Source organism: Carcharhinus amblyrhynchos, chromosome 4 (genome assembly GCF_965287045.1).
Source record: "Carcharhinus amblyrhynchos chromosome 4, sCarAmb.v2.hapA, whole genome shotgun sequence".
Taxonomy (NCBI): domain Eukaryota; kingdom Metazoa; phylum Chordata; class Chondrichthyes; order Carcharhiniformes; family Carcharhinidae; genus Carcharhinus; species Carcharhinus amblyrhynchos.
In genome coordinates, this window is record NC_137327.1 from 135,470,343 (window position 1) to 135,494,379 (window position 24,037).

General features: G+C 38.2%; 1 protein-coding gene across 5 annotated transcripts in view; it reads right to left on the reverse strand.

The window, feature by feature from the left end:
• The window catches only part of atrx (ATRX chromatin remodeler), a 182,120-nt gene that overhangs the window by 128,522 nt on the left and 29,561 nt on the right, over positions 1 to 24,037 (reverse strand). For all 5 annotated transcript variants that reach the window (XM_080187921.1, XM_080187920.1, XM_080187919.1 and 2 more), the window contains exons 2-8: positions 22,839 to 22,951; positions 18,186 to 18,235; positions 15,994 to 16,040; positions 6,586 to 6,716; positions 5,816 to 5,932; positions 4,375 to 4,484; positions 2,971 to 3,038 (exon numbers count right to left, since the gene is read on the reverse strand). In XM_080187921.1, the coding sequence (XP_080044047.1) occupies positions 2,971 to 3,038; positions 4,375 to 4,484; positions 5,816 to 5,932; positions 6,586 to 6,716; positions 15,994 to 16,040; positions 18,186 to 18,200 (488 nt within the window). In that variant the 5' untranslated portion in view covers positions 18,201 to 18,235; positions 22,839 to 22,951. The remainder of the gene's footprint in view (positions 1 to 2,970; positions 3,039 to 4,374; positions 4,485 to 5,815; positions 5,933 to 6,585; positions 6,717 to 15,993; positions 16,041 to 18,185; positions 18,236 to 22,838; positions 22,952 to 24,037) is intronic.

The following is a 24,037-nucleotide window of genomic DNA, read 5'->3' on the forward strand; positions in this document are numbered from 1 at the left end:
CTAACATCTAGAAAGACAAGAGCAGCAGGCACATGGGAACACTACCACCTGCAAGTTCCCCTCCAAGCCGCTCACTATCATGACTTCATTGTTGCTGGGCATACAGCTTCAGTACATTTGATTGGTAAAGTGTTCAAATGGTTCAACTGGAAAGTTCAAACGGTGTATAATCAATTACATGTTTAAAGTTACCTCCATTAGCATTTTAACCGCTACCATTCAAATACTACTACTAATGATCCAGAACGATGCACCTCATCACCTACTATCAACCTGTCTTCATTGACATCTTTCATTTGAGATTCTAGCAGAACTGTTATTTTTGGCTTTCTTCCAAGGCTTTCTCCTTACTGCATTTCTTGTTCATATTGATGACCTGCTCCATTAATCATTGAATCCCACCCAGAGTTTTGGTTGATTACACACAAGCCTAGAATTTCAGCACACCTCCATTCCTCCTACTTCACAATTGCTGAACTAACATCTCAACCTCCTCCGGGGTTAAGAAAAGCTCATTTCTTCACATTTTTAAATGAGAATTTTTTTCACTTTATTGCTAATACCAGGTTTTGATTACTCAAACCATAGCCCAGTCTTTTCTCCCCCCCCACAATCTTGGTCCACTGCCACTAACCCCCGAATTGAATTCCCATATTGCCATGGCTTCTTCCAAATTCAACTTCCTCTTCTCATGCCAAGCGCTTGTGGACAAATCTAAATAGCACCCAAAATTTGAAAAACACACCTATGTCTAAAGATACAAAAGAACATCCGCCAATTGCAGACCCCAAGTTTTATCTTTTGCAATCATTTCTCTCCTCTTGTTAAACAAATACAACTGCAGCATGCTCGTCTGAACATTCCTTCCTTTTGCATACACACAATGGCACATATTGTCTCCTAGCATCCTCACAAACCTGAAATTAAACAGCACTGTTTCCTGCTCCAGCTCTTTTATCAGGATCAAATGGCTAGCTTCTTTTCAGTGCAGACAGCCTGATCGAACCATCACACAATCTTCCAAGAAGCCAATAAACTGAAAATAACATGGATGCGCCTCAAATCTAAAACATTGGCACATGGACTACATTACTGTATGACAAACTTCAAGAAAGTGCATTTTATCTGCTGCCTTAAAGTATGTTGGTCAGCTTATCAGGAACATCACGATCTTGAAGATCGCACCTCAAGTGCTACAACACATTCAACCACAGAAAAAAATTCATATAACTACACAAGATCTGAGCCAACTTTCTGGTATCCCTAAAGATAAAAACATTGAAGATTCTTAGAATTAGTTAAGGGATGTCACTAATAGTACAGCATCTGAAGTCCTTGGATTCAAATTGAAGCACCAAGATTGATTCCACAAGAAAACTAAGCCAAGTTTCTAGAATTGCACTGATCTAGCATACCTAGCAACAAGAAAAGAACTGTAAAAATGAAGACACCAATAAGCAAAATACATGGAGCCAAACAAAGAGGCTATAGTAGAAGAAAAAAGCTGCAGAGCATCATGAAGCTGCCAATAAGCAGAACCTGATGTCTCTCTCTATTAAGATCTCTTGTCCTCTCTCCTATCCATGACCCCAAAACCAACTGCAGGACACCCATTAACTCAGCAATCAGCTCCTAAAGAACAGGCTCCAGATAGTCTTGTTGCACACAACACTTCCTGAACTAAGAATCAACAGTGTCATGAAAAACAGACAAGCTGTCAAAGTTTTTCATCTTACATTCATCAGGATACTTTGCAAGAATACCAACAGTAAAGGTAACATTTTACACACCATGGCAATACTTCCATCACAGCCCACTTGCCAACCAACGAGCATTCTTCTCACGCAGTATAAAAATTGTTGCCTTTATTGTTGGTATTATTATGATAAATGCAAGACAAAAAGCATGTCTCTTATTTGAGCAACGCTCAAGGTCTGTGTTACCGAACAACTACTAACCCAGTGTGCAACACCGCTGACTACAGCATCACACTCTGGATGAGTTTGTCCTCAGTCCAGCACAAGCCAAGGGCTGATGGCATTCCACTTCAAGTATTCAAAAATTGAGAAATTCAAATGGTTAGGAAACAGAAGAGAAGTAAATTCATCTGCGATCATCGTGGTGTTTCATTTCACTCCATGGCGGGGCAAATTCTTACATGGATTATTCTCAAAAGACTCAATGTAGCCAGAATCAGAGTGTGGCTTTCGCAATGAATCAAGGAACCATCAATGTGAACTTTGCAGCATTATCAAACTCAAGAAACACCCCACAGGCAGAATGAACACCTTATGCGGTGCTCGCCGACCCGAGCAAGGCCTTTGGCTCAGTAAACCGTGAAACCTGTGGAAGATGCTGTAAGAATATCTTTGCCCTGAAAAGTTCTTCCACTCATCTTATGATGGCATGACGACCTGCTGTAGAATGATTTTCCTGTCACTAATGGCACCAATAAGGCCACTCAATGCACCAGTTCTGTTTGCTATCTACTTTTCAGCCACTCTTTTCACCACATGAGTACAGATTCAGTTCAGAACAGGCAGTAACCTGAAACAGCACAAGGGTTATTGAACAGCTACTCACTGAAGTCTTATTTGCTGACAAGTGCGCTTGCATGGCAAATACTCGGAGGACATCCAGCTGCTTGTCAAAACTGTAAAAGCGTTGGGAGAATCCATCACAACAAGACTCGCGCTTTCCTCCTCAAAGTCCAAAAATTAATCAGCCAAACGTTTCAGATAACTATCACCAAACCATGTACAGCCTGAGCCCCAACTATCAGTCTTATTTGAGCTTATATTTATTTTTGAACTTGCCAAAAAGGGGAGAGTTTTTGGCACTTATTAAATCATGAGTTTTTACAATACTGATACTAATTTTTAAACTGAATTAATACTCCTGCCAGATAATTTTACGTACAAGGATGAAGTGCAAATTCAACAAACTAGTAACAAAAAGTAGACTACCTACCTGCATTGCTCATCCATACCATCTGCATCTCGACTAATATCATCACTCATATAGTACTTATGACAACTCTAAAATCAGAGAAATACACTGGAATCAGTAAGGGAGCAGTAAATTGATTTCTGTAACACATGCACAAGCACACCTAAATATTACTAAAAATACTTAAATTAATGGTTAGCATCCCCAATCATATTAAATCAGCATGGCAAGCCTGGGACCTGCTGGTCTTACAAAGAAATATCAACCACCTGTAAAAGACATTTGTTCACCAATTTAACAGTGAACAAAGCCAGAAATGTTTAAAATATGATAAAAGCATTTCTAATATATCCAAAGATGCAGTATTGTCACTGTCAACATTTGGAATTCATCATTCTAGAAGCACTCATAATAGATTCTTCCACTGTTAAGATGAGCAGCCATTAGCAACTCTATTCCAGCTCTCATAACAAGCCTATTATCACCTTTCTGGAAGCTCTAAATCTTTACAGTATAAACAATATACAGATCAGGATCTCTTTAGTCCAGGATGCAGCAAAAAATTATAACCACGCTCCTGGACACAGGCAGTTCCTACCCACTAGACTTGCTTTACAATTAAAAGAAAAATGATCTACAAATTCAGGTTTTAACCAATCTTAAGTGAAATAATTATGATTGTATCTGACTGGATTGGGGGGGGCAAAAATTACTCAGATTGGACCCTTTAATGGATTTTCTTAACTTCCATTTTTTATTCATCTTTGTATTGCAATTTTTTTTTTAAAAAAGTTTAACCTGCACCAACCCTTCACTTACCCTTCCACTTCCTATTTCTGTTCGTCATATATGGTGTAATGGGGTCATTGTTTATGACATTGCAGCTGTTGTTTCTTGTTCCAGCCTTGCTTTTGTACACTGAGGACATTCAAATCATCAGCATCCTCCTTGCACCCCACACTTATTTGGCAACTGACTCACTATTGCTCTATTTTAAAATTCTGATTGTTGTTTTCAAATCTATTTTGGTCATACACTTCCTGTCTATAATTCCTCCAGCCTCATACACCTCGAGTTACCTATACTTGTCCAAAACCAGCCTCAAACATCTGATTTTAATTGTGCTGCCACTCCTTCAAATAACTAAGCTCCAAGCTCTGGAATTCATCACCTAAACCTTTGCTTCTCTCCCTCCTTACAAGAGAGTGCTTAAAACTTAGCTGTTTGGCTAACGCCCAATATCTCCTGATGTCAAATTTTGCTTATAAAGCTCTTTTAAGTGCCCTGGGTCTTTTTATTATGTTAAAGATGATATATCAAGAAATGCTTGTTGTAAATGCTCAATCATGTTGTCACAGATAGCAACACATCCTCCTCTTCCAGTGGAGCAGAGTGCAACTTTAACAGAAAACAAACAGCTCATACCCGACAAATGAGAACTTTCAGTGCTGGATGCCTCTGAACTGAATCCTTGTGAAAATGGTTTACTTGTTGCCCACAAGCAGTGCAGCTGACTATTCCATGTAGATTCTCATCTGTCAAAAAAAGTATAAATTTGCTAATTTTTCTTTTAGCAACCATATGAAACAGAATTCAAGTACACTACTGGAATTTAAATGCAATCTAGCTGCACAGAATATGCTCTATCCCTTTGATTGGATTGATCTCTGACTTCAAATATAAAAGTTCATTCTAAGGTTCCCTCAATTGGATTTACACAGTGCTAACAAACAGTTCAGGTTGTGCTGATCATAATCCCAGATTGGATCATGATGCATGATGCCACTGAAAGACTCTGGTTTGGATCCCACGTTGTATATAGAAATACATGCAAGTGATACCAAAGCAAACATGGGTTATATATTTTAATACAAAAGTAGAGTAAAACCATTTTTCCATATAATTATTTATTCAGTGTCATACTGAAATGGTAGAACTAAACAAGGTACAGCTGCTCATTGAGACAATGAAATAGGTCTAAATTTCTTTACTAACAGATTTCAATCAAGGTTAAGTGTGAAATCATCCATGTTGGACCAGATAGGGATAGGTCCAAGTATTATTTAAATGGTGCAATGGTAAGTAATGGTTCAAAGTGACTTGGGGGTGGTCTATATACAAAGATTATTGAACTGTAACAATCAGGAACAAAAATAGATCAAGACAGCTGATGGAATGTTAGCCTTTATAACCAGAGGGCTAGAATATTATGGGAGAGAAAGCTCTGTTACAGCCATATAAGGCACTAGTTAGAGGACAATGAGGACTATAAACCATACCTCAGAAAGGATATATTTTACCTTGAAAGATTGAGGGAACAAATATTTAGGCCTGCATACCCCTGAACAAAGGTGGTTAAGAGCGGCATGACAAGAGGCTTTTGGATCTTGAAAGGAATGAAAAGGACTGATGGAAGAGGAGACAGTCACAAACTGGAAAACACTTCTTCACAAAGGGTGGTTGAGATGTGGAATTCTCTCACAAATAGCAGTAGCATCTAGCTCAATTAATTTTAAATCCAAGGTCGATTTTTGCTAGCCATTCATATACAATATAGAGCTATTGTGGCAAATGGAAATGAGATACAGGTCAACTATTACCTCATTGATAGAACATGCTTTAAAGATAAATGGCCTACAAATGATCTTATGTTCTTGACAATACTCAAATGTCTAGGTGCTAAAACAAATTAAGACTTTACAGCACTTCTTGTGTTTGCACAATTAGAAAAAATTCTCACTTAAAACCAATCCCTCTTCAGCACCATCCTGACTGGCCAAATTTATTAAAATTGAATCGTCAGCTGCTGTGAAGCTTTATAATACAATTAGGAATTTGGTTAACAAATGCAAAGCAATTTGCCCACCTCCACGTTTCTTCGTTGTTTCCATTTTGTTCTTGGGATTTTTACTTCTAAATTCAGGGCCTCGAAAATTATCTTTGTCTTCATTCCATACTGGTTCAGGCTGTACAACTATTGTGCCTAAAAGAGTGAGGAAGATTTTTAAATTATACTTTGTATACCAAATTTTAATTGTTTACAAAAAAAGTGATATCTAATATTGCATCCTCTTTTCAGGAGATTGAAGGAGCCAATGATTTGGCTAAATGTCGGTACTGCACTGAACCAGCTCTATACTTTAGCATTACAGGCAGCCACAATGAACCATTCTTTTGATATTTCCTGCCAGTGAAGAGAGTCTGGTTTCCAAACCTCCACTGTGACACAATTAAAACCAATATGTCAGCACAAAGTAAAATTGTACTGCACTAATTTAAGGCACAGATTAGAGCACCAAAATTCTGCTCGCTTGTACATCAAAGAATATCCGGATACAAAAACCTATGCACTTGTTCTTAGTACCCATCATGTACAACACAGAATGCACTATAGCTAGCATTATTTTGCTCCTTAAAGTAGTCTCTGCAGTTTAGTGTATTTGCAGCATTCTACAACTTCAGTGCTAGATATTATCGCAGCCTTCATTTATAGAACAAGTAGTTTATAATCTAAAAAGATAACATTTTTAAAACATCATGTTTGGACTCAATTACAGAATTGCAGCTCTATATTTAGTTAGAGTGTTTACTACTTTTAAAAGAAATATGTAGAAATAATTTTTTTGCTTTACCTACCCTTAGGCAAACTATTCATATCTAAATCGTTTGTGTCCTCAATCTTTGAAGTCAATTTTTCACAATCAGAAGCATTCTCATTTGACATTTCATCATCCGATACAATGTGCTTTGTCACAAACGTGGGCTTCCTACAATCAAAACCAAATTAAACAATGTTTGATCTTTGTAAAATTTCTCATTGTAATAAAGTATGACAGCATCATGTTTTGACAGTTCCTTTTGGTATAGCAGTATCTCCATGCACTTCCCAAAATATCCCTTTCCAACATCTTTGGTGGATTCTGTTTTCACAGATGCCCGAAGCTCTCCAAGTGGCTATTCTTATGCAAATTTAGAGCGTACCATTCAGTACATTGTGGTCAAGCCGAACCTGTTCTCAGCTGATATGCATGCATTCACACATTTTAGGAGTGGAAAACCCGGCTAATTTTCCATTTCCTAACTCAAGGAACATAGGATGAAATGAACAGTAGTGGGCTATTCTGCTGCTTGAGTTCATCAAACTATAAATGTCTGGCTTTGCCCCCTGAACAGTTTATAATAATCGGTCGGCTTTAAACTTAACTGATTTAGTATTGATTGGCATTTGCAGAAGAGTGTTCCAAACTTCCTCCATCCTTTTTATGTACAAGGGTTTCCAATTTCACTCATGAAAGCTCTGGCTCCAATTTTTATAGATCACGCCTTAGTCCAAGTAGTCCCAATATCTCTTATGTGCCCCTTATAATAGCTTAAAATTTTCAATCAAATCATCCCCACAATTTTCTAAGTCCCAGGTAATATAAATTGAATTTGTTAAATCGCTCCTAATAAGCCTTCGAGTTCCAGCAGTCCATCCAAGGTCAATAAATCCTTCAAGGTGGTGCATCCAAAACTGCTCAACGACTTTTGGATGATGCAAGCCAGCCTTTGTGTTGCTACAACATCCTTTCTCCATTTTGTATTCAAGTCTTCTGGTTATAACTCCAGGATTTCATTCGCCTGATTATATACCTATTCAAAATGTTTTGGATGAACTATGTACCTGGACTCCAAAGTGCTTTGGGCCTCCGCTAGCTTTCCACCAATTAGAAAGTACACCATTCTATGCTGTTTAGGTCCAAGTGGATGATTTCACATCTGCCAATAGCAAAATCCATTTGCCCACTGATTCTACAAACTCAAGACTGCTTAATCTAATGCATCCATCAACAGCTTATAGTACTTCCATTTCTCTCACTGGTAAATGTGGATGCAGTTTGCCCTCCCCTCCATCCAAGTTTTTAATGAATGCAGTGAAGAATTCAAACTGCAACACTGTCATGGGAGGCCTCTATCCACATTCTGCCAACTTGAGCACTCACTTGTTATCTCCTGTTCTCCAATTATTTGCAAATAAAGGTCAATAATTTGCCTTCAATTCTGAGTCTCAACTTCGGCTGTCTCTTTTAAGGCACCGCTATCAAAATATCTTCTGTGATAAAGCACAAAGGAAAGAAATTTAAATTGGAGATTGAAGATGCAGAACCAAAGGTCCCATCAGGCCTCTGCTCTCTGCACACACTGGCAGAGAATGGCCACACATGCGCAGTTGGTGCCTTTTTGCATTTCTAGGCTGAAACACAGCACTACACACAGGCATGCTTTGTTTGAATTTTTCAATTGGAAACCACCTCTGCGCTATGTGAAACAACCACCTAGGAGTGCCAGTATAGAGATGGGATCCAAGGGAAGAGAATTCAGCAGGGACACAGAGCAGGTCCCAAATACTTGAATGTACTACAAATACTACAATACTTGAGGAAGCAGGGGGGCTGCAGAAGGACTTGGACAAGTTAGGAGAGTGGGCAAAGAAGTGGCAAATGGAATACAATGTGAAAAGTGTGAGGTTATGCACTTTGCTAAGTTTGCATCATCTGCAAACTTAGCAACAGCGCCTTCAGTTCCTTCCTCCAATTGTTAATGTATATTGTGAAAAGTTGTGGTCCCAGCACTGACCCTGAGACACACTAGTCATCAGCTGCCATCCTGAAAAAAAGACCCTTTATCCCCATTCTCTCTGCCTTTTATCAATCCTCTATCCATGCCAGCAGCATACCCTCAACATCATGGGCACTTAACTTATTTAACTCACCTAAGCGGAAAAGATTGAAACCGAGAGGTGGATCCTTGTTGAAGGTACCCAAGTGAAAACAATTAGAGAATTCCAAGGTAAGTTCTTTGAGCATGAGAAAGCCAAGAGTTTCAGTGAAACAGCTGACTCATCATGTGGCAAGCGCCCGGACGGATGATGAGGAAGCCATAGAATCTACTTCTGACACCCATCACTTGATTGCAGAACGTGATGTGTGTCCTCAGTTCACATGTACTTGCTCTGACGTACAAGATTGATCTTCTAAATTGTGTAATTGTTACAAATTGGAGTGCATCTATAAGATATATAATTAAGTTGAAGGAATAAGGTGATTTGACTCAAGTCTTTGTACTGAAACCTCTCTCATACAAGGTGGGTCTTTGTTTAATAAACATTTTATTATTTGCGTTAAAAGTACACAAGCAGACTAAATGTGTTCAGTAACTGTCCTCCAGTTACTAAAAAACAATTAGGATCTATCAATTAACGTTCCACACTGGGACCTGACTTGTCAAGTAGTATCAGCTGGGATCAAAATACTCCAAAACAAATTAATCAGATTTGTCAGGCAAAAATGCCCTTTACAAATCAATGATGACATTAACTGGAATATTTTAACAAGCTCTGTCACCCCAGTGTTCAGACTTATGGTTTCTCCAAGATCCCCAAGGATCACAGAGTGATTGGACTTCAACATTTAACTCATGGTAAACCTAGAACCAAGCTTACATGCAAGGTTTTGTTGTATTGGACAGTACAGAAACTTTTGCCATTAGAAAACTGTGGAAATTCAAATGAAAGATTCAGCTAAAAATTAGCTGGCCTTTAAACTGAGAAAATAGTGCATTAAGTTTGATATAAAAAGGTACTTCTGTGAAAGGTTGGCACTCTGCCTGCCTTTGTCCCCAGGTTAAGGGGATGGTAAGAGAATTGGAACTGAACTAAATGAGATTCGCTTTCCTACCTTCATTCATTCGCACTTGTGATATTCCACACATGCAGAAGTTGTGAATGGACAGCATCAGGCCCATCCCCTTTAACCCTTATGGTTGCAAAACCCAACAACATACGATAAGTTTCCAGATGAACAACCACTTGTAGGAAGTATCAGAGAGCAGTGTCTGCAGAATTAAACCAGCCTTAAGTCACCATCTTAATGAAAGCAATAGAAACACCTGGTCATCATCGAACTGGTGAACAAGAGAGTCTACATTAATCCAAAGCTTGAATTCAACCTTAGGGTTCAGGAGCATTTCAAATTCAAATACAAAATTGTTCATTCTAAGAAATGTAAACCAATTCTGAATAAGAGTCCGATTGGACTCAAAACTTAAACTCTTGCTCCACCAATGCTGCTATGCCTGCTGCGTTTTGCCAGCATTTCACTTTTACTTCAGATCTCCAACATTCGCTAGTATTTTGCTTTTAATTAAATTATGTTATTGTATTTCCTCCAAAATCCTTGCGAATGGGTAATCATTAAATATTTAGGTCAATAGGCAAAAAAAGGAATTTAATCCTTCACCAATTTCTTTCAAAATATAACTTTTTTTTGGAAACTGGAAAAAGACTGTACAACAGTAGGACAGCACACAGTACTCGCACCTCTGCAGTTCAGGCTGTTGAATATTACTTGCAAGGGCTTTGATGAAATGAGTAATGCTGCCTTAACAGAGCTCCTGTGTAAATTCACTGCCATCCATATAGACTGTAGTTTAGATTTGATTTGTCACATGTATTGAGATATAGTGAAAAGGCAGGCTTTTTTTGCATAATGTACAGACAAAACACACTGTTCATAGAGTACATAGGGAGAAGGAAAGAACAGGGTGCAAAATATAGTGTTGCAGTCACAGATAGGGTTAGATAAAGATCTGCTTAAAATATGTTAGGTCCATTCAAAAGTCTGATTGCAGCAGGGAAGAAAGAAGCTGTTCGTGGATCAGTTTTTATACCATCTCAGATTTTTGTGCACCGCCGCCCCAAATTCCGATAAGGTGGAAGAGAGTATGTCTGCGATGCATGGGGTCCTTGATTATGTTGGCTGCTTTTCTGAGACAGCAAAACGTGCAGATGGAGTCAATGGATGGGAGGCTGACACATGACATCCAGCTGCTGTTCAAATTAAAGTCTTTGTCATGCATTTCAAGTACTTTATTAAATCATGGGCAAGTTTGTTCCAACGATTTTCGGTGCTGTAAACTCCCTTTCCAGCATTCCGAATGAAAGTACCGACTACCTCAACAAAAAGTACATGAAAAGAAAGCAAGCATTTCTACATCAAGGGATGCATCACGGTCTTCAATGGTATTGGATGTTTGCTCTAGCAAGGAAACCAGTGTTGCTGTATATATATTGCTACAAGCGCTTCAACAGGAAAAACTAATTTGTAATTCTTGCTTGGGGATGTACTACTCCTTGGAAGTATTTCTCAGCACAAGATTTCTCTTCAAGTAACCTTCAAATTGCCAAAATCAAAAATGTGATGCTAATCACATCCTTGAAAATAAAATTCAAAATTCATGTACGCTCACCAATGACATGAACAACTTTTAAAATTCCTAGAAAAATTGCACTTTTTTTTTACACATTAGCAATCAACTACAAGCAACACTGGTACTGGGACAAAGTATTGGCACAAAATTGGATGGACAAGTTCAATAAGATCCACCATATGCAAGTTTTGGTTGTGGGAAGGTAATGGATGGAACCACTGAAAATTACATCTTAAACTCCAAGAAGTTCAATAATCCCATTTAACAAAAATGAGAACTGACTCAGTTGGCATAATCTAATGGGACATTAATAAAAGTAGTGCAGAATGGGGCCCTTAAAATATTAACTAAATTTCCAGAACAAATCGGAATTTCACCAACTCTAAACAGTAACTCAAATCATTAGTGATCATACATTTGAAAATATCATACAGAAAATTTTAATTTAGATGTATTGGAGCTGTGACTATTCATATCAAAGCCAGAGAGTAGGATAACAAAAGTTTTTGTTACGTATTCATAAAAAATGCATCACAGACTTGCAGTGGGCACCCATTCTTTAATTCTAACATATGAACTAGATGGTGTAAGGCACTCAGCACCCCCTCCCTCATCCCCCCCACCCCCGAGCCATCTTAGCCATTCAATAAGATCATAGCTGATCTGATTGCAACATCAACCTCACATTCTTGCCTACCCCGATAACCTTCTACCTCTTGCTAATCAAGAATCTATCCAACTGCACCTTAAAAATATTCAAAGGCTCTGCTTTCACTGCATTTTAGAGGAAGAGTATTCCGAAGACTCATGACTCTCTCAAAAAATTCTTATCCGTCTTAAATGAGCTACCCCTTTTTAAATGGTAACACATAGATCCTACATCCACCTTGTCATGACTCCTCAATGGTAATGGTTCTCATTAAAAAATTCTGCCTGTGGTCTGTTTTCAATTTTAAAACCAATTATTAAATGGGAGTGAGGATAGGCAACAACAAAAGAAAAAGCACAGCAAGCAAAGAAAGCCATAAAGTAGCCTAAATATCAAAGCAGTTGCAGGTAAAGTGGTCCATTCACAGAAATAAGAGAAGAAATGTTCTGATGAAGAAACTGGCAGTCTCTTAATACAAGTGAATAAACTGGGAAGCAAAGTAATTCCAAAGGTTAAGAATCACATTTGTACGTCATATGATACAAAGGTAAGTTACCTTCAAATCTCAGTCAGAGTAAATGAACACGCTAAGAAATGACTTGAATATACACACATGCAAAATAAAACTAAGGTTGTCAACAGGGTGAACTATAAGCAGTTTTAACTTTTGAGGCCTAACCCAACTTTAGTGGAGAATTCCCTTTCCAAATTCTCACAAGCAACACTATTTTGTGTCTTCAATAATGCAACAAAGCGAATTGTAAAGAAAGTTCGTTGAAAATCTCCATCTTTCAGAGTGCTGCTCTGAAAGGTGCAGCACTCAAAGCTTGAGATTTCAAATAAACCTGTTGGACTATAACCTGGTGTCATGTGCTCTCTCATCTTGTCCACCACAGTCCAACACTGGCATCTCCACATCATTAATAATCTCCAACACCCATATGTTGATCTGGCACGTTGACCACGAGGACATCATAGCTGAGCTGGATCCTTTCCCAAACAGCACTTCCCCACCCAACAGGCCTCAAACCACAGATAAAGTAAAATTATAAAACCAACCACGAGAGCTCTGCAGACCACACAATTCCCTCTGAGGAAAATGTTAAAATGGATTGTCAGCTAAGCAGACGGAGGTAGGGATAGAAATGATTTACACATCCCTTTTCAGTCAATATTTGAAATAAAACAGAGGTTAACCTTGATAGTTTAGTCAGTCAGACAGTGTCAGACCAAATTCAATCTCCCTTCTCATGGAAATCCTGAAACATCTTGGCAGATTACAAGCTATTTATACACCAAAAGATCTGCCATGGCTGTCCAATCATATAGTTGATTAATAGCAATGGTCAGGACAATCCCAGGTTCAACCTTGGATTAAATGGATAGTCTTTAGCTGTCCTCCTTGGTGCCATTCCTCACTGTTGTTTAACAAAATCTGCAGAAGTGATAAGTGGAATAGATAGGTGTAATGGCTCGTGACAGATGTTGAATAAACCGAGCACTGATCATAATTTCATTCCCTCTGATCCTCGGCACCAACTAATTGCCACAGCAGTGTTTCACAAAATCCAGACTCCCCTGGACCTCATCACATTATTCATCCACTATTCTGACTGTTGCTAAAACTTTAAGAACCTTCAAAGAATGGCTAAAAAAGGAGAAAGAACAATGAGAGATAGCTAGCTAGTTATATAAAAGGTAAGAGTTTCTACAAGTATTTAATTAGGAAAAGATCAACTAAAGCTGGCTTTGGTCTGCCAGAGTGAGAATTTGGCAAAGTCACAATGGAAAACAAGAGGCATTGATCAGGTATGTTGCATCTGTGTTCACGGCAGAAGACCTCAAAAACTTCCCAAATATACTTGAAAATCAAGGGGCTAACAGGAGGGAGGAACTTAAAGCAATCACCAAGGAAGAGGTGCTGGGAAAATGATCAGTTCTGAAGGCTGACAATTCCCTAGGATGAGATAAAGAACAAAGAACAACCCAGCACAGGAAACAGGCCCTTCGGCCCAACGAGATAGCCTGCATTGTAAAGTCTTAAAAGAAGTAGCTGCAGCGATGGTAGAGGTATTGCTTTGTAATCTTCCAAAATTACTTTGATTTTGGAAGAGTCCCAAAAAATTGGAAAATAGCTAACATAACACCTCTATTCAAGAAAGAAGGGAGGCATCTACAGGTCAGGTAGCCCAACATCTATCATAGGGAAATAGCTAGAATCCATTATTAAAGGAGGTCACAGCAGGATATTTAAGAAAATCAATTCGATCAGGCAGAGTCAACATAGGTTTGTAAAAGGGTCAGTGTTTAAATTATTAGGTTCTTTTAAGTAACAAGCAGCATGGATTAAAAGGAACTTGTAGATGTGGTGTACTTGGATTTCAAAAGTTATTAAGATTACACGGTGCAGGGGGTAACAATGACATGGATAAAATATTGGTTGGCTAACAGGAAGCAAAGACTAAGGCTAAGTTATTCTTTTGGGGTTGGCAAGTGTAACTAGCGGAGTGCCATACATATTAACAATAGGGCCTCAACTATTTAAAATCTACATCAATGATTGGGATGAAAGAAGAGTGCATGGTAGCAAAATTTGTCAATGACATCAAGATAGGAAGTAAAGTAAGCTCTCAAGAGGTAGGCTGGTTTTTGGGGTTGGAGAGAGAACACATGTCCCCTTTTCTTCATAATTTGACACTTTTTCAGCTCACATCCGACACTTGTCTCATTTCCACACCCCCCCATCCTGTATTAGTATACAGCAAATGGAATACTGGTATTTAAAGTTTAATTATTAGTCACAAGTAGACTTACATTCTTACTACAATAAAGTTACTGTGAAAATCCCCTAGTCACCATACTTTCATTGCAAGGGGAATGGAACATACAAGGAAGTTTTACTGCAGGTTTCCTCTGGGTGCTCTGGCTTCTTCCCACAGTCCAAAGATGTACAGGTTAGGTGGATTAGCCATGGTAAATATGTGGGTTTATAGAGATTGCTAAGGTGCTCTTTCAGAAAGTCAGTGCAGACTAGATGGCCCAATTTTTTTCTCTCTAAGGTCATTAATATGTGGAATTATTTATCCAAAGAAGTAGCAAAGACTGAGTCTTTACATTTATTAAAGACAGAGTTAGACAGACTTATAACAGACAAAGGTGTCAAGCCTGATTAGGGGTGGGGGAGGATGTAAAATGCACTTGAAACATAACCACAATCTTATTAAATGGCAGGACAAGCTCAAAAGGGCCAAACGGCCCACTCCTGCTTCTAAGTTGTATGATCAATATAGCTGGCCTCATCCGGCAGGAAGACTGATCAGTAAGGGATCTTGGAAAATAGACTAATCAACTGACGTACTCTCCACTTTGATTTGAACTATCACAAATACTGCAAAAAAACCAACCAATTTTTCAATTGCAACCCCATCATCTATTCACCCATTCATCTCTGATGTTTATTTCAATGTGGAATGCCCAAGAAAATTAAAATAGCAAATACTGCCCAAATCCAGCTAGACCTATGCAGGCACTAGAACAGGTAATGCAGCTAGAGTTATTTACTTGCAAAGAACATCAAAGCATTCCTGTTATGCAGATAGTATACATGGCTTAAGCAGTGCCAACGTTCTGTATTTTAGTGGAAGCCTAGGGTTTTACTTTCCTCTAGTGACATTGTCCAGTCAAAACTGTCGATTTAAAACAAGTGCAGCTATGGATGCACATTAGCCACGTGCACTCATTTTAGTACAAAACACCTCAAACTCGACACAGGCAAGTTACCTTTACTTGTAGGTAATTGCATAAACATCTACCAACATTCAGTAACCAACATTAAAAAACTTGGCAGTTTTTGTCTTTGCTGCTGTAACAAAAGGCAAAATCAAATAGCAATATTATACATTTTCCATTTCATTATAGCTCATGCTGGACTACAACCTATAACATGCTTTAAATCTTCTCCCAATACTAGTCTTCAGCTAAACTTTAGGAGATAAGTAACAGCGGCCATCATACTATCCCATTATGGAGTGTCACTTCTCAGCAACGTAACAGATTCAGAGCTCACTGGAATCCATGAAGTTCATCCAGTTGCCTACTACTGAAACAGCACCACACTGCTTTACATTCTACACTCTTAAAATACTAACCTTCTTGAACGGGATGATCCCGAAGACTTCGATTTTTGACTGGAGGCCTTTAAACAAAAAGGAACAACTAAATTTAGGCTTACAAATGCTTAATTGCAAAATAATTAATATGAACCAATGAGGATTTAAGAATTTAAACCTGTTGGATCATTCATAGTTTAAAAAAGTTCAGCCTGCTTCTCAGAAGTTGATATGAATCTATGATGACTAAAACACTTCTGCCAAAACACTATTCCATTTGGAGAATTCAAGGCAAAATATCAGTTCTAGGCAAGATATCAAGGATGAGAATATTTCACAAAGTCTCCCAAACCAACTAAATAAAACAAAAACAGATCAACTATTCTACCCATTAAAAAAATGAACCTATTCTTATTAGGTATGAGTATTTGCCGCAGCTCATGAGGATGGCTTCGTATGCCATGATAGATTCCTCAGAGGACACAGCATCAGGACCCAAGTCTGGACACAGATAGAAAGATCCATTTACAATTCAATTAAGGTTAGAATTACCAAGGTTTCTATTATAAGGATAGAAACAGAAAATAAACAAGCAGATTCATTTGCCACAGGCATTTCTTAGTTACTCTAACAAGTGCTCTAGACTGCAAACATGTAGTAACCTTTTTTCGGCAATGATACAATTTTTTTCTTTAACTAAGGTCATCTAAGTTTGAAGTTACCATTAATTAATTTTCTCAACTGTAAAATCTTGCAGGGGAAATGGCAAAAACATGAATATGTACAAAAAATTATGAATAAGGGCTGTTCAAAATTACTGACTTAACTTCTAATACTAAAACTCCAAGACATATAGAAGTGTCATTTCTGGCTGCACGTTCCTTTGCAAAAACACCTGATTGATTCTCTCCTTCCCACTCCAATGCAAAATTTAAGTGCGCATCAAACCAGGCTGGAAGTCTGTGTCAGTTATTGCTTAGAACAGGTAAAGGATAGATGGCACTCACTTTCTACTTCTGGTTACTATTAATAAAGTGTACAACAATGTCCTCCAAAATAGACAATAAAATTTTGACTTATGGTTGAATATATTTATTACAAAGCAGATAGGAATGCCACAATGTTCATTTAGGAAATTCTGCAGCAATTTCAATGGGTTTGTAGCAACTGGGAATAAAATGGCTACTGGAAATTCCAATCAGCTACCAAAGTGTCTCTGTATATGTATTTTTTTAAATAAAGAGCCTGAAATGACTCCCAAAGTAGTTGCCTTCCCCATGCTGCAATGCCACCCGCGCCCACCCCCCCATAGCCTACCAAATACAATAGGTGTCAGATACACTGATTTTTCTACATGAATCTCAATCTTTGCCATAAAAATATGATTCTATGATGGCATGAAACCCTATTTTCCACTCTTTGCAGGAAATATAAAGAGGGAGAACTGATCTGATTGTCCACTATATATGCGATAATGGTCATGTCACAACTTAAACAGTTGGCATGACTTTTAACTGCCACCATCAAATCTTGCCCACTTATCTGCAAATCCAAAACAAAGCCATTCTATTAAGTTAGCTAGTTTCATGGTTTATATTTTTGCTTTTCCTATTTAGAGAATAAATTCTTCTTCCCTCCACTGAAGGAAGACTCTTAAAATGTAAACAAAATACTGCTTGCTACCTCCAAGAGGCAAAAACAAAACAAAGCTGGAAAACACCAACAATATGGGTGGGTCAACTAAACTGGCCATGACAATGTATGCCTTAAAGTTTTTAGTCTTATTTCTACAGATGTGGGGCAAGCGAGAGGATACGAAAGAGCAAGAAGGGAAAATAAATGGCACCCATAGAAATTTAAACAGTTTTCAAAAAATTCTCAGGACCAAGCTGGAAGAAAATTAATGGTAATAATGGAACAATAAAGGATTTAAGTAATATTATATCATGCACAAGAGGCCACAGGAAAGGAGCATTAGCATGTAACAGGTGACCCAAAACTCTGCAAGAAAACTGTGGGCACAGAAAACAAAAAAAAAGAAAATTTAATTTAAAGGAATGCAAAAAATTCTATACAAGCATTGCTTTAGATTTGGGATCGTGGAAGCAAGTTTTGGATTGATTATATATGCCCAAAAGAATGTAACTGCAACTTGGTCCCGTAGAAGACCACAGTTGTGCTCAATTCAGTTTTTACAATCATTTCTTTGGCAGAGCAAAACTGGAACAAACCTCTTTATCCTCCATGTGTGAAGTGGAAATTACAGTCGTGTTCCCTTTATCTGAAAAAAAAGCACAGGTAAATTTATATACAACCGGAAGGAATATAAAATATCATCTTTTTATTAAAACAAAACATATGTAGGAAATATATAAGGTAGCAACAGGGAGGTTATTTCCAATGGCAGGTGACTCCAGAACTAGGGGACATAGACTCAAAATAAGGGGGAACAGACTTAGGACTGAGTTGAGAAGGAACGGGCATGTTCTCCACTACACTTCCTGAAGGCTATGACAGTCATAGAAAGAGTTACAGAATCCCTACAGTGCAGAAAGAGGCCACCTGGCTCATTGTATCAGCACCGACCACAAATCACCTACCCCCATATCCCTATATACTTACTCGCTAAACATTTACACATCTCAGGAAACTAAGGGGCAATTTTAGCATGGCCAATCAACCTAACAATCTCCTTCCTTTTGTCAACATTGAGACAGACTTTATCCATTTGAAATGATGATCTTAAGTATATATACGAATTATTGTACTACAATATACTAATTAGAAGTAAACATAATTTAACTAATTTTTTTATTCCTAGGTTGACAACTGTGGAAAGGACAGTGCAGTTCTGGTGCAATCTGAATTTGGCAACTGCTTGTGGCCTCAGCTTCACCATTTACAAGAATCTCTCCTAATCCCTCCAAATAAATCACACCACAAAATGTGCATACCCACAACAATAAAAGGTCATGGATTTGGTAATGATTTGATACCCCTTCCCAAATATTCCTCAGCCAAATTGTGTGAATATAATCAACTTAACTGGCAGATATACCAATTTCACGAGGAATGCATTTGTCTGGAAAGACCAATTGGCAAAACGAGGATGCAGCAGATGTAGCATTACTGAATCTGATGTGTATAACAAGGTGTTTCACAAGGCCTGGTCACATTGAGCATGAATAGAAAATGGCTAATGTACAAAAGTTTATGGTAAATTAGGGCAGCTCAATACTGGAGACAAGTCCAAATTATATTCAGGTTTCAGTGCTATTGCCCTCAGCGCATAAAGATGATTTGGACTTGGGTTTAGGGAACAAATTTTAAAGTATGCTGACAAAGATTTGATAAAAAAGGACAGTAAAATATTTTAGAAAGATATTAACAGAATTGGCAGATGTGTGCCACAATGATTTAATACAATTGAGAGGTAACATTTTCAAATTAAAGTGAAGGATCAGGGTAAACACAGAGACTGAAAGGAATGGATGAAGACAGAATTATGGATTCAAACTTACAATTCCATGAAAGTGTCAGACAAGTCTCAAGAACCAATAAAATTTTAGATTTGATTAACAGGGCAAAATGCGCATGGGTGAAAAAAACATTGGCCTAGCCAAAGCATGCACTATTTTAGGAAGATTATGAGGGGGCATAAAAGCCATACAATACGCAGCAGTTTCTCAGTATATCACAGCTTGTGAAATGTACCTATGGGAGATACTGGGGCAGTCTACCTGGAGTAGAGAAGGCCTTGGCCAGACTTTGCTGGTGATTATAAAGGAAATATAAGATTATTTCCTGGGTTTGGGAATCCAGCAATAAGGTGTCATTAATTTAAAATTACAACCAAGTTAGAAAGGCTTTTTCAAAAGCTTTAATAGGCAAGTTGGCAGAACACAAGTGCTTAAGGCATAGTGTGCTGCATCTTTTCAGTGAAGACAATATACATATTTGAAGCTGAGAATTGCTCTGGTAAAGAATGCATACAAATATATATGCATTCTGCATTGTAAATTTGGTCCTATGGAGTGGAAATTCCAGAAAAATCAGAATGTAAAAGCAAGATTAGAACTGAAAATAGTTAGCCATTGGCCTCCCATTTGGCACAAACCCTCTCCAGTTGTAGATTTGTTCCTCCGCTCCTTCAGCCCCCACCTTTGATACATACCCCAGAAAGCGCCATCTTCCATTCTGGTCTTTTAGCTCTTGTGCAACAATCACCTTTATTTTAAAATATGAATATCATAGGATCCCTGTGTGCAGGAGGCCATTTGGCCCATCGGATCTGCACCAACCACAATCCCACCTCTGCCCCATCCCCATAAATTCATGCATTTACCCCACCAGTCCCTCAGCACTAAGTGCTAATTTATCATGACACTATTCTCCCCTGAATCTGGCTACATTAGGGGTTCCACTCACATACACACAGGGCAGGGTAGGTGTAGGAAGATGTGGCGGCGCGGGCTCGTTGGGCCGAAGGGCCTGTTTCCCGTGCTGGGTTGTTCTTTGTATCCACCTAACCTGCACATCTTTGGAGTTGGGGAGGAAACCCATGCAAACATGGCAAGAATGAGTGAAGTTTGTACAGTCACCCGAGGTCGGAACTGAACTCTGGGTCCCTGGCACTGAGGTAGCCCTGCCACAAACTTGGTCATCCAGTGATAGACCCCCCCAACTCTTAATAACCAACTACATTCAGCTCACTAAAGGGTAACAATAATTCTTTTTAGTAAGGGATTGAGTTATCTAGTCATTATTACGTTGCTGATTCTTAAAACTTGCTGTACACACTTTTGATGGTCACAATTCCTAGATTTCAATGCTATAAAAATGCTTTCTGGACAGAAAAGGGCTTGTCCAATGGTCAAAAAACTGCAAATGCAAAGATGCTATATTTCATCTCCCAAGACTCTTACCTGTGTGGTTGCCTATGGCTCCTAGCTTCCTTCTGCTACGAACTCAAACCATACTCAAATCTCCTTGCTACACAATTCATGAACTAAACCCTACTCTCCATTAGCCAATTTTACCCAGGAATCCGATCTCCTGCTTCCCCAAACCATTCCAACTTAACTACTTGTCACCCAATTTCCCTTTGTAGCCTCTCATTTAACCAATATTGTAAATGATTTCATCAGCCTAGCATCTGCATTTCAAAAGCATGATATTCTCAGGTGTTCAATCCTCCCTAATGATCAGCCTCACATTTCAAGATCACTACTATCTTTCCTGCAATTCCATTGATCAATTCTCAGCTTTTGCACAGCATCAAAATCTCCTAATCAAATTTGTGAATGATAGCATCTCCAAGTGACTGCCTCTCAGTCAATTATACAATCCATCTCCAATGCCTATCTTCCACCACTAGTTTAGAGGTTATTCTCACTTGGTTCATTCTTACCTATCCCCACTAAAGCCAGGACAATTCCAGCAATTGTTTCTTTTCCCACTTCTGCATTGGTAAGCAAGGTTGCTGCGTCAATAAGGACACATCTGGTTGCCAGAGATAATACTTTATATTCATAATTTTTTTCCAGCATATTCAAGGCATTCAGGTAATCCTATAACCCTGGTGATTCTGATCCACAGGGTCAAAACCAGCTCTACTGACACTACCACCCAGATTTAATGGCAATACTATCCTAGGCGAATTATCTCAGGCAAGATGTAGGAAATGCCAAGGTCAGCAATTTTTTCCCAGTGAGAAAACTCAATTCATAGTGGGGAGGAAGATAAAGATATGTAGCCTCATGCTAATTTAAAAACTAAGGTTCATAAATCACAAGATATGAACCCAGGCTTCACTAGTGCCCATCCAATATTAAGTAGCATTTGGATGCTAAGAAAAGGCAAAAGGGAAAGAGAAACTTGAGACAGAAGTTAAAGATTGAAGAGAAATCAAATTCAAATTACCAAGTTATTGTTCTAAAATTAGAAAAATCGATAAGGAAAAATTAGTTAGGGATTAAGCTACTAAAGCATGAACAGGATGATATTACAGGTAATGACACAAATGACAGAAATATTGAGTAGCTATTTACCATCAGATTTTAGCAAAGAAGATGGATATTTTCACTACAGGCTGAGCTTAAAAGGACTGAGAATTGGGAAGAAAGAGAAACACTAAAAGCAGCAAAACTAGGGAATAAAGTGCCTGTATGCTTTAGACAACTAATGCACTTCCCATACACAAGGGAAACTGAACGAAGTCTGAGCACTACAAACCTGTCAACATAAACAATAGGAAGTCACCAAAATCTAAGGTAAAAGAGAGGAACATTCAAGATCCATCATCATTTCAGAGTAACTACAGATGGGTAACTGAAACCAGTCTTGTCACATCTCAAGATTGAATAAAAATGTCTACTCACCTGCCAATTAGGCTACTTTTTTTTGGTACCTTATGAAAAATGCTTTATTCAGATTCAAACGGAAGTCAGTAAGTTTAACTGCCCATCAAGTTTAACATTTCATAGCATTCAGAGAAGCTTTGATTAGGAGGCATTTGCTACAAGTATAGAAGCAGAACTTAAGATCCTCCCACAGGTTTGTGAAAGCTCAGTTATTTTTGTTAGACACAGAACCTAGATGTGAATGTCATTCCTTCCTCAAGTAGTGTTTATAATCCAATCCCATTGGCTTTATGGGGCCATAAGACTCAAGCTTGCTCTGCTACTTTATCCTTAGCCTTATTTCCTGATGTGCAAAATTGAATTAAGAAATAGCTCCATTCAACTGAACTTGGAATAAACGAGTTTTTTTTTTGGTCTTTGCTATCCCGATGTATAACTCCGCTAAATTCAGCGAAATTCCCAATGGATCAATAAACAGAATCAGCCTGCATGTTAAGTCATCAATTTAAAATGACTATTTACCTGAAAACTGATGTAAAGACAGCTTTGGAGAGGACAGGGTTTCTTCACCTTGTTCTGTTGACTGAGCCAGATATTCATGAAGCTTCTGCACTAATGTATTCAGCTTGCTTTCACTGTAAAAGAAAGAATTACAGTATTTTTAAAATGTACTATGTTATCCAATCTATTTACATAAGAACATAAGAAATAGGAGCAGGAGTAGGCCATCTAGCCCTTCGAGCCTGCCCCGCCATTCAATAAGATCATGGCTGATCTGTTGTGGCTCAGTTCCACTTTCCCGCCCTCTCCCCATAACCCTTAATCCCCTCTCTTATCAAGAACCCATCAACCCGCTTCTTAAAAATATTTAAAAATATTTGCATTTCAACCCGCTTCTTAAAAATATTTAAAAATATTTGCATTTCTTTGGAGTACAATTACATACATTCAAATATAATCAGCTATTTGACAGTAGAACAAAGTTTAAAACTATTCTGGCAGTGATGAAAAAGCATCTGGGAGTACCTGCCCAAACATTTGATTAGAAAATGGTGCATGATGCAGCTTCATTTTAATTTTGGGGTTTTATAGAACTGCGTCACTTTCTCTTGTACAATTGTACTGGATTCAAACAGTTTATCAGCACAATGTACTGTCTTCAAATTAACAGAACAGATTTTTAGGCCAAATTAAGTATATTTACTTTCTATTTAAAAACCAATATGCACTGTATCAAGGAATGCTTCCAATAAGCAACTTGCCCTTTCAAAAATCAATAGAACTAAAAGTATATTTTTTTCCCTAAAACGTTTCAGCCAATAGCTACTTAAGTGCACAATATATCTGCAATATGCACTGAACATTCTTTACCTGAAAAACTTCATTCTCATCCCCTTAGCTATAACCATAAATTTTCCCCAAACTGTGAAACTGGCAAAAGCTTCACATTTCTTTCGTCAGCAATCACAACCAGTTTAGTGACTTGCTCAAATGTTTAACTAGAATATTCAGAGAGCACCCAACCTTCGAACATTCATTCAGGCTCTCTAAAGAGCTCATACTTGCCCAAGTGCTCAGCCAAAAATGGCAAATACCACTAATTTCCACAAATGAAATCAAACTGAGGTTCATATTTACATAGTTTCTCCCTCCCCTCTTAAAGAATGAAATCTGCAGTCTAATGGCTAGAGAGCTCTAGAAAATAAAGTACAATTTCTTCA